The sequence below is a fragment of the Lytechinus pictus genome, chromosome 8 (assembly GCF_037042905.1).
Source record: "Lytechinus pictus isolate F3 Inbred chromosome 8, Lp3.0, whole genome shotgun sequence".
Classification (NCBI taxonomy): domain Eukaryota; kingdom Metazoa; phylum Echinodermata; class Echinoidea; order Temnopleuroida; family Toxopneustidae; genus Lytechinus; species Lytechinus pictus.
This window is the reverse complement of record NC_087252.1, coordinates 21,750,780-21,762,537: the sequence shown is the minus strand read 5'-3', so window position 1 is coordinate 21,762,537 and position 11,758 is coordinate 21,750,780. Positions and strand designations below refer to the sequence as shown.

General features: G+C 36.9%; 1 protein-coding gene across 1 annotated transcript; it reads left to right on the top strand.

The window, feature by feature from the left end:
• The first annotated feature begins 5,193 nt into the window (after positions 1 to 5,193).
• Positions 5,194 to 11,286, top strand: LOC129259266 (uncharacterized). The gene is made up of 2 exons (XM_064103763.1): positions 5,194 to 5,309; positions 6,266 to 11,286. The coding sequence occupies exon 2, from the start codon at positions 6,404 to 6,406 to the stop codon at positions 9,587 to 9,589; it is 3,186 nt and encodes a 1,061-aa protein (XP_063959833.1). The 5' UTR covers positions 5,194 to 5,309; positions 6,266 to 6,403; the 3' UTR covers positions 9,590 to 11,286.
• The last annotated feature ends 472 nt before the right edge of the window (positions 11,287 to 11,758 follow it).

The following is an 11,758-nucleotide window of genomic DNA, read 5'->3' as shown; positions in this document are numbered from 1 at the left end:
ACATGTATGGAACAAGTTAACCAGGGGGCGTGTCTTTTAAAAAAAAGTTTTGATGTTATAAGCTACTGAAAATTCTTGCATTTGATTGGCTGAGAGTGAATGAGTATGTGAAAACCCCTACCGAACCTCTTTATGAAATGTTCCCCATATTGACCTGTGTAATGAATATCCCACTATAATAATGTCAAATAATTCAAAAGAAATCATAAAACCCATGAAATGCCAATTGACCTCAACCTTTCTCATATGTACATATTGCTGCATTCACTTCCACTGAGAATATTACCTACTCTTGTGATGAAAACATATTCCAGAGGCTTAGCTGTACATTCTTAATATTGCATTTCAAAGCTTGCACCTTGAACAACATAACTCACATGGCTAAAAACAGCCCGTCTTTAAAATGACACCATGTTATTGAAGAACTCCTTGTCTTATTTCATCCCAACTACGGCCGTTGACATTTTTCACTTATGTCCTATCTCATAAGATGTGTGTACATATAACATCATATGACGGAAGCAATAAAGTCCTGTTTTTCTACCAGAATGCCCTATCCCTCCGCTAAATTTATTTCCCCACGATATTGGATGTGTCTATATCACTATATGAGGGGGCTATGTTTAACCGATCAGCAGTAGCCGCTACCATGCCGGTCCGAGTGGACCGAGACAGCAAAATTGGTTTACAAAGAAGATAGATGTCCATAGCTCCTTTGTAACAAATGATAAATGTTCATTATGAAAGTATATGAAATTGCTATCAAAAGCAAGCAATGAATTACAGATGTCACCTACTATTATGCAAGCATTGTTATCAAATTGTGCTGGTAAATTACAGAAAATGATAAATGTATGTTTGTTTAGTTTCACAAAGAATAGGAAGTGTAATTTAGCATTTATATGGAAAAGAGGTGAATATCTATTTTCAGGTGTAGCCCACCAGCAATGAAAACTATAGTGTATCGCAATTTTCAACGCATCAATGTTTTTCAAGGTAAAAGTACGGTTCTACCAACTTTAAACTTGTTAATTTCACAAAGAGTGCAGTTTGGGGTCAAAGCTTGCAATGTTACACACAAAGTAGTCCTTCATTGTAAAATTACATAGGGTGGAGAAGGGCCAAGGGATAAAATCATTTACACCCTTTGAAATAATCGCTGTTACTCATTGGCCATTCTAAGGGGTGATTTAGCCATTCCATCCTGAAGTTTCTTAGACTTCACTATTTAGATGAATTCAAAAATGACTTCAAGTTGACACTGCATTCCTATATTCCTATGTTGATTGAAGATAAGGGTATTGTCTTTGTTGTATGTTTGCAACAATTATTTCAACATACCATACAAATTGACATCGATATTTATAAAGACTTAATAGTAAAAAAAAGATTTAGGAAAAGTTACATCACAATTGATTGCGCAATCAAATCAGTATTCATTCATGATACAACATACATTGGAAATGTGTCAAAGAGTAACAGTAGATATACTAAGGAAAAGGTCTTGTTATCATTTACTCTATGGTTATATTTTGTGTATCCCATTCATAGGGGAATAGTGTATGTATATTTACATACGTATAACTATCTGTGGCACTGAATGGGTAAAATTCCAACAGAGATATGAATGTTAGGTGACTACGCATGGTCCTAGGTGGTCTCCCTGTGTATCCCACAGAGAGACTGGTGTTCCCATTACACCAGTTTCATCACACCTCTTCACCATAGGTGTCACAGTGAGGAGTCCCATGAAATATGATCACCAGTCCACCCTAAACCAGGGAAAGCTCCATGGTTTGTGTTGATTTAAATCTGACTCATTGAAATAATAGGGTATCTGTTTTTGGAGCTGTCTCTGAGGAATTTTGATAATTCTTTTCTTAAAAAAAGGGCATGAAGAAAGATCTTTCACTTCTTATTTTATTGCCATAATATTCCAGGAATAATTGGAGGTGTCACTCTTAACAAAGTGAAGAAAAAAGAAGGAAAGACACAGTTCTAAATACAAATATTTTGATGGGAGGCCAGAGCTCAGCAAAAATTTGATTTCCATAACTTTACAATGGTGTTGATTACAAATTTTAATTTGAGATTGGTGGCATTTGTCCTTCCTGATATTGCAACAGTTCAAAACAGTGAATTGCCTTGAATAGCAACAATTCAAATAGTGTTTGCCTTGCATAGCAACAATTCAAATAGTGAATTGCCTTGAATAGCAACAATTCAAATAGCGTATTGACTTGCATAGCAACAATTCAAATAGTGTTGGAACACATGAAAAGGCAGAAATGTATGATAAGAGGAATGAATATAATGAAATTAAACAGAGGGGGATAGAGACAGATACAGGTAAATCCAAAGAATAAAAAGGAAAATGAGTGAATACCATAAGCCTAAATCTATTTGAGAGAAATGCACCGAACAGGAAAGTGCATGTGAATACTAAATGTGATTGGAGACGAATGTAATGAATAATAAAGAATGGCAGTGCACTTGCGAACTATGCGATGGAAAATACCAATAAACAGAGCCCCCTCATTAGAGATGCATAGATGTTCAACAGAGGGCAAACTGTGAACAAAGGCAAGCTCTGCAAGTTCAAGTAACGCCGGAAAAAAGTAATGTTTAAGTTGGAATTGATGAGTGCCATAACCAAGGATGAAGGCTAGTCCAAATTAACGCTAATTCTGGCGAAATTTTGCGTGATTAGGTGCGAACTGAGAGAGGGCACGGCTCGGCGCTAACGAGGTGTGAATTAGACACCAACGACAAAAACACTCGCGGAATTAACTCTGCCAAGTTCGCTCCCGATAAGGGGGAGAACAAAAGAAGGATGTACGTCATCGAAGGAACTTCAAACCCGGTATGGCAACGAGAAGAACAGGTCGGTGGTGGTGGTGGTATGGGGAAACAAGGGAGAGGAGAAGAGAGAGAGGAGGAAAGAGAGGACGAGTGATGGAACGAGGGAAGGGGTGAAAGAACATTCTTTCAGATGGAAGATTTGTGTCTAAAAGAAGAGATTGGAAGTGGACATGGGCTTGGTGGATTGAAGAGGTAAAGTGGGCAGTGAGGAAAAGAAGTAGAAGGTTCACAGATGGATTGATAGAAGGAAAAAAAGATGGACAAATGGATGGATAGATAGGCAGGTACAATGTATGAATGGATGTACATTGTATAATGGAATTGATTGATTGATGGATGGATGGATGGATGGATAGAATAGACAGACAGACAGACAGACAGACAGACAGACAGACAGACAGACAGACAGACAGACAGACAGACAGACAGACAGACAGACAGACAGACAGACAGACAGACAGACAGACAGACAGACAGACAGACAGACAGACAGACAGACAGACAGACAGACAGACAGACAGACAGACAGATAGATAGATAGATAGATAGATAGATAGATAGATAGATAGATAGATAGATAGATAGATAGATAGATAGATAGATAGATAGATAGATAGATAGATAGATACAGCAGGTATAATGTATGAATGGATGGATGGGTGGATGGACGGATGAGTGGATGGATGGATGGGTGGGTGGATGAGTGGATGGATGGATGGTTAGATAGATGAATAAGAAAAAGAGTAATGAAAATACAGAAAAGGCAAAAAAAAGGGAGAAAGGCGTAAGAGAATTACTGAGTAAGGTAGAAGTCTCCAGAGCTGAAAGAGAAAGAAACTATGAAAATGAAAGATAGTAACAAAATAAAATTTCAGATTGCTGTAATAGGATGCAATATTTCAAATAATCATTCAACACTGCCCAAGATGACCTTGAAAATACACCACCATAGTTTGAATTTGATTGGCATTTAATCAACATTGTGAGTATTTTGTGAGGAGGTAATTGAGAGTGGTAGAGATAAAAAAGAGTAAAGAGGAAAAGGCAATCGTATAATTTTGTTTGATCTGTAGCTCTGATAGGGCTGATGACATATTGGGGTGGTAAAATCACGTACACACGAGCCTATAAACATACATGAACATCATTGTTGAACCATAGAGCTAAAGGTTGAACAATAAACACATAAAACTTCTGTGCCCTGTGTTAAAAAGAGTTGCGATTTATTAAAATCCTTCTCAAAATGTTTGATGAAAAATTCCTGTATCTTAGCTACATAAATTGAGATGGTTTGCAATTTGAGATTGATTTGGTGCACAGTTAATCATAAAATAATCAACAATTTCGAAAAAAATATGATGTAAAAATTGACAATTTCAAGGTTCCTTGTAATTTATTGCATGGTAACAAGAAAATTTATGATTTCTAATTACACCTCTAACCAGGGAAATTATTTTGAAATACTGCATGAATAGATTATGATAAATGTGCTTGGAATGAAAATTTTATGCTCCAAATATTTAACTCTCTGTACAACCACGCTAATAAATCACAGAACTTAATATATCTTTATTTTCTGGAATATTCAGACCATATGGGCTTTAGGGAGAATTGCAATGGCCAGTTGATGAATATTTTTATGATGTGTTTATACCCTTGTCACGACTGACCTGTAGTTCAGTGATTTAGTGTGGTGTATCTTGTATTAAGACTCTCTTTGCAGGTCTTTGTTTGTTGTGCTACTGAAAGCAATCTCTTTATTATGAAATTCTTTGGATGTATCTCTCCTTAGTGTCTGCATTATTAATCCACTTCAATCAATTTCTAACTTTTTTACATATTGGATTGAGAATGAAAGGGGAAGGGGAGGGGGTGGGTAGAAACTTTCTTGTTCTCAGAATGTTGCATAATTAATTGCCATCTAATAAATAAATATTGAAGGAAGAATAAAGGCAAAGGTATGTATTATGTGTTTCTATTTGAATGAATGATTGTAATTATTGTATAATTTGTTTATGTATTAGAAGTTATTCTCATGTAACTTTCTATTTCATTTTGTAGGCCTATAATAGCGCTCTGAAACTTTTATGTAAAGTGCTATATGAATATGAATTATTATCATTATTACTATTATTATTATTATCATTATATTATTATTGTTTCGCCCAGCGAAAAGATTGTTTGCATTTAATACCAATATTTGAAATATTTAATTATTTGAATTTATTTCCCCTCATTTACTTAGGATACCGTAGAATGAAACACATTTCTTTTTGTTATGCAAATTAAGCCCGCTAAGCTAAGCGGAGCTCTGTACAAAGGTGACGTGTCGCACTCCATTTTAAAGAAGGTTCAGGAGTCAGACGCCTGTATCGGTCTCCGAAGTTTGGGGAAATTCATGTTGTTTAACGTGATTTAAACGTGGTTTTATGTCCCGCCAGAAAAGAGTAAGTGTTCTGGAATTCATTTAATCTTTGATATGTTTCATATTTTGTCTGACAAGTTGGATAAATTCAATTTAAAATGTCTCAATTTGCCCGGTTTAGCAATAACAGCAGGGCGTTTAGGTTTTCGGCCCGGTTTCCGGTTTCTGGTTTCGGATTTCCGGTTTTCTGTTTTTTTTATCTAGATTCATAATGAATTATGCTAATTAAGTGTTGATCCACCAAAGTGTAAATTGTATGTTTGTATTAAGAGCTTATTATTTGCAAAATGAAAAGGAAAATAGTAATGTTTTTGATATAACAGAGCAGATTAGTATTTGCATAAATAGATAAACTTATGAACACTAAATCAAAACAAGTTTTGATTTAGGGTCAAATCATTTCGGAATCAAGTGAATGTTTAACTTCATTGATGTATGAAGAAAAGTATTTGGTTATTGCGTTTATATTTACAAACGAAAAGACGTGTTGTATTTTAATTACTGGCAAAGGAATTATTTAATGTAGTAGCCAATTGTTACTGTTTGTGAAAAGAAATAGAAACCGAATGCATATATAAGCTTTGCCTTGTTATGATAAAGTAGAATTATGTTATAATTATGCAAGATAAGCAGTTACTTAAATCAATATGTATAGCTGGACAACAAATTGAGAGTTAAAGAAAGTTATGACTAATTTCAAGTAAAAGGATTGAAAAATCTCTGTTTATTATTTGAGGAAACAGATGTGAATTATAATCATTATTTCGATAACAATTCGGTTTCATAATCGTGATTACATTGGTTTAAAAGACAATAGACAATGATCATTCATGTATGAGAACAACAGTTAAATAATTACACGTGAAACAAGATGCAGTTTATAAAGCAATTGTATTTATTGATTTACTGTGAACTGAATCATGAATTCATTTTGTGTAAACAAAATACTTATTATTGTTTTTTATTTTGTTCAAACAGATCGAATAAATATACGTTTCAATACGTTTTATATCGGTACGGCGGGATGTGACGGTTTGCGTTCCTTCTTTCGACTATCCATCACATTCGATTCTTTTGCCTGATCTGGGTTAGAAGATAGAGGGAATTCCGGAAACAATGGCATCTGAGCAAGCATCTAAGGATCTCAAGATCAAGCGGAGAACAGCAAAGGCGAAACTAACTCGGCTGTCAAATGGTTTGCAACATTTACTGGACGATGACAGGGATCTTGATGAGGTAACTGATATGTTTAAGGATTTGAATGTTGCTTATCAGGAATTGGAGGACAGGCACGAACGGTACTGCGAGACAATCGTAGATGATGAGGTATTCATGACAGAGGATGCCTGGCTATCTGAGTGTCAGACATCATTCCTTGACATGCAGAGAAAGGTTAAGGACTATGGCAAGACTAAAGTTAGGTCTAACAGGTCAACAGAGGATTCAGTTGTAAACGCAGCTGCTCCCGAAGTCACTACCAGTAAATCGGAAGAGGTTTCGTCATGTAAAGTCCAGGTAGAGCGACCAAAGCTGCCTCGATTTACTGGAGACGTACGAGATTACATGACATTTAAATCAGATTTTAAGCATCTAGTCGACTCGAGGTATAGCAAAAGAGATGCTATCACAATTCTGAGATCTTCTCTATTAGGAAAACCTCTTGATCTCATACGTGGTTTAGGGAACGATTACGACTCGGCATGGTCTCATCTTGACAACATTTACGGAGACCCGAGATTGGTAGCTGATGCTATCGTCTATGACTTGGGGAAGTTTCGACCTCTCAAAGATGGAGAGGATGGCCGATTCTGTGACCTTGTCCATCTTATCAGGAGAAGTTACAACTCACTGCAAGAAGTAGGTAGAGCGAATGATATGGACAACAATCATATGCTTTCTTTGATAGAGAGAAAATTAAGCAGTGACGACAGAAAGCTATGGCTGAGATTCATTGACAGGGAACGAACAGATGCATCACTCCATGCATTACTTTATTGGATGGAACTGGAATTGAAGACTAGAATAAGGGCATCTGCTCCACTTCGTGACAGTAGAAGTTCTACAATTGGTCATATCTCTCAGGATGACGGAAGCAATGAAAGAAAGCCCGACTTTAAATGCTGGTTATGTGAGACGTCTGATCATTGGATCGATCAGTGTAAGAAAGTGCTTTCGAAAACCCAAGAAGAGCGATATCAACTGATGAAAGATAACAGGGCGTGCTTCAGCTGCCTCAAGAGAGCTGGTAAGGATCACAACATGAAGACATGCAGGCGCAGGAAAAGATGTAATGAGGTAATCAATACTGGCGAGCAGTGTTCTTCCTACCACCACCCTTTGCTTCATAGACAGATTCAGACAGGGAGTGTGGATATTGCCAGTATGACAGGAACATCTGCGCTTCTGCCTGTGCTTAAAGTAAAGATGTTGAGCCCGAATGGAAATTGCGAAGGAAATTGTCTCCTAGACTCGGGAGCTCAGATGAGTCTTGTAAGGAACGCAGTAGCAGGAGAGTTGGGACTGAAAGGAAATCCGACTGTCGCGAATGTTACCAAGGTCGGAGGTGAAACAGAGGAATATAACACTATGCTGTACAAGGTGAAAGTTCAAGGGATTAATGGTCATCAGAGTTACACTATTTCTGCAATAGGACTTGATGTCATTAATAACGGCATTACCAGAGTTAATGTGGAAGGACTAGGACGGATCTTCAACCTGAGGAAAGATGAAATTCACAGGGAAGGTGGGCCGATCGATATCCTCATAGGAATTGACCATTCCAAGATGCATGTAGGGTACACGAAAAGACAAGGGAATCTCGTGGCCCGTTGCTCACCGTTAGGCTGGGTCATTTTCGGAAGTACTACAGAAGGATACCCAGAAGGAGCAGTTCTCCATGTCACGGTAAACAGCCCTTTAGACCTCAGACAATCCTTGACAACAGAAGGAATGAAAGTATGCAATGATCCACAGAGATGTCAGCCCAGTAAGATGACTGAACAACAAGATGAGGAGTTTCGAGTTATCAGTCCTTCATGTGAGAAGATGGAAAAGCGATGGCTCGAACAAAATCCTCGGCGGAAAGACCCTAGCCAGTGGCGGCATATTCCCCGGAATGTAAATGTCGCAGATGAACTCAGCAAAGGTGTTAGCCCGGACAAGCTGAATGACAATGGGAAAGAAGGTCCTGACTTCCTTCTTAAACCAGTGACAGAACGGCCCGCCGTAGCAAAGCTTGAGGAAAAGCTTCCTGAGGTAGACAGAGAAATGCGAAGGGAGAGACCAGTTTTGACTGTACAAGAATCAAAATCCCAAGATGTGATCGACTGTCAGCAATATTCTAACTGGAGGAAACTTGTGAGGGTGACTTCAAACGTCCTGAAGTTCATTAGAAAGCTGAAGTCCAAGTCCAAGAGAATGGTAGATGAGGACGTTAAAGTCTCAAACGGTAACCTGACACCAACTGACATACAGAAAGGAGAGGACCATTTGATAAAGTGTGCTCAAGTATCTTTGAAGCCCAGAGTAGACAAAGGAGATCTAAAGGCACTCAATTCGTATAGGGATGAAGCAGGAATTATCCTCGTTCGACGGGCAGTAGATAGTGCTGACAAGCTATTAGCCATGAAGCATCCGGCTTTACTCCCTTGCGAACACTGGATCTCAACCTTGATTATTAGGCATGTTCATGAGGATGGTCATTACGATGTTACTATGACTACTGCAAAGGCCAGGAGAATGTACTGGATCTTGAGAGCACATGATCTAGCCAAGAAGATAAAGTTCGGATGTGCAGCATGCAGAACTTTTGAACACAGACTAGAATCCCAGGGGATGGCGGAACTACGGAGAGAAAAGCTACAGTCGCATTCACCGCTATTCCACTACTCATCTTGCGATTACCAGAGGCCGATATGCAGAACAACCACAGACCCTGATGACAGGAGCTACTTAAGTCCTAACATGCCTAATGACATGCTGTTAGGACGAGCTTCAAGTGATGTAGCTCAAGGAGAAACTACAAGTCCAAGACATTGCGCCGAACTAGTACAACGGATTGTCGACTCATTCTGGCATCGATGGACCAGAGATGTTCTGTCACTACTTACACCCAGACGGAAATGGAACACAGATCGTCGGAACATTCTCGTGGATGACGTAGTTATGATGACCGACTCCAACGAAGAACGTGGAAAATGGACAATTACACGTGTTGTTCAACTGTACCCAGGACAAGATGGTATAATTCGCAATGTGAATGTAAAGACATTAAATGCAGAATATTCCCGACCAATAACGTAAATTGGACTCATCTGTCCTGCGGAAGTTTATGAAGACTAAACTCAAGAAGAGAAGATTCAGAAGATGAAAGGTGAAGAAAGAAGATGAAGGAAACAAAGGATAGTGAAGTATAACGTAATGTATAACTCATGAGACTAACAATATATAATACATCCCGAACTAATCATGACAAAGTCTAACAAAAATGAAGAGACTAACCATAATATTAAATACAACACTGAATGTAACCATGGTAACGATAATTGCAATGCAAGTTTAACTGAATAGGTGAAAGTAAGCATGTAACTTTGTAATGTAATATGGACTTTGAAAATTTATGACATGTAATATGTGTTGTTATGAGGAAACAAGACATTCCTCATGGGCGGGGAGGATGTTTCGCCCAGCGAAAAGATTGTTTGCATTTAATACCAATATTTGAAATATTTAATTATTTGAATTTATTTCCCCTCATTTACTTAGGATACCGTAGAATGAAACACATTTCTTTTTGTTATGCAAATTAAGCCCGCTAAGCTAAGCGGAGCTCTGTACAAAGGTGACGTGTCGCACTCCATTTTAAAGAAGGTTCAGGAGTCAGACGCCTGTATCGGTCTCCGAAGTTTGGGGAAATTCATGTTGTTTAACGTGATTTAAACGTGGTTTTATGTCCCGCCAGAAAAGAGTAAGTGTTCTGGAATTCATTTAATCTTTGATATGTTTCATATTTTGTCTGACAAGTTGGATAAATTCAATTTAAAATGTCTCAATTTGCCCGGTTTAGCAATAACAGCAGGGCGTTTAGGTTTTCGGCCCGGTTTCCGGTTTCTGGTTTCGGATTTCCGGTTTTCTGTTTTTTTTATCTAGATTCATAATGAATTATGCTAATTAAGTGTTGATCCACCAAAGTGTAAATTGTATGTTTGTATTAAGAGCTTATTATTTGCAAAATGAAAAGGAAAATAGTAATGTTTTTGATATAACAGAGCAGATTAGTATTTGCATAAATAGATAAACTTATGAACACTAAATCAAAACAAGTTTTGATTTAGGGTCAAATCATTTCGGAATCAAGTGAATGTTTAACTTCATTGATGTATGAAGAAAAGTATTTGGTTATTGCGTTTATATTTACAAACGAAAAGACGTGTTGTATTTTAATTACTGGCAAAGGAATTATTTAATGTAGTAGCCAATTGTTACTGTTTGTGAAAAGAAATAGAAACCGAATGCATATATAAGCTTTGCCTTGTTATGATAAAGTAGAATTATGTTATAATTATGCAAGATAAGCAGTTACTTAAATCAATATGTATAGCTGGACAACAAATTGAGAGTTAAAGAAAGTTATGACTAATTTCAAGTAAAAGGATTGAAAAATCTCTGTTTATTATTTGAGGAAACAGATGTGAATTATAATCATTATTTCGATAACAATTCGGTTTCATAATCGTGATTACATTGGTTTAAAAGACAATAGACAATGATCATTCATGTATGAGAACAACAGTTAAATAATTACACGTGAAACAAGATGCAGTTTATAAAGCAATTGTATTTATTGATTTACTGTGAACTGAATCATGAATTCATTTTGTGTAAACAAAATACTTATTATTGTTTTTTATTTTGTTCAAACAGATCGAATAAATATACGTTTCAATACGTTTTATATCGGTACGGCGGGATGTGACGGTTTGCGTTCCTTCTTTCGACTATCCAATTATTATCATTATTACTTAAGGTAAAGGTAAAAACCTAAAATAACAAACTTTAACAGCAGTGACAAGAGAAAAATAAAGAATTTAAATACAAGTAAACTATCCAAATGGAAAAGAGAGCATTAAAAAGGGGGAGACATTGACAATACAAAACAAAATGAAGATCCACACAAGTCAAGGACATGATAGTTTTTTCTGCACAAATAAATAAAATAGAATACTTCCTCCAAAAGCAATAATTCCTTCAACATCTGTCAAAGAGGCCCATTAAATAGAAATCATAAAAATTCAGTTTATTTTCTCAAAAACTTGTGGATTAAACAGATATTCGTGGAACCATGTCGGTGCATGCATGGTGACACATGACAGGGCATTTCTCATAGACTTTCAACACATTAGACCACCAGCGGAAAATAGAAATGAAAAATATAGGAGTAAATACTTCTGGTGGAGAGTCTGAAAAGTTGTT

Bases quoted from the DNA above. Each gene is read 5' to 3' on its own strand.
- LOC129259266 (XM_064103763.1), top strand. From the start codon at position 6,404: ATGGCATCTGAGCAAGCATCTAAGGATCTCAAGATCAAGCGGAGAACA.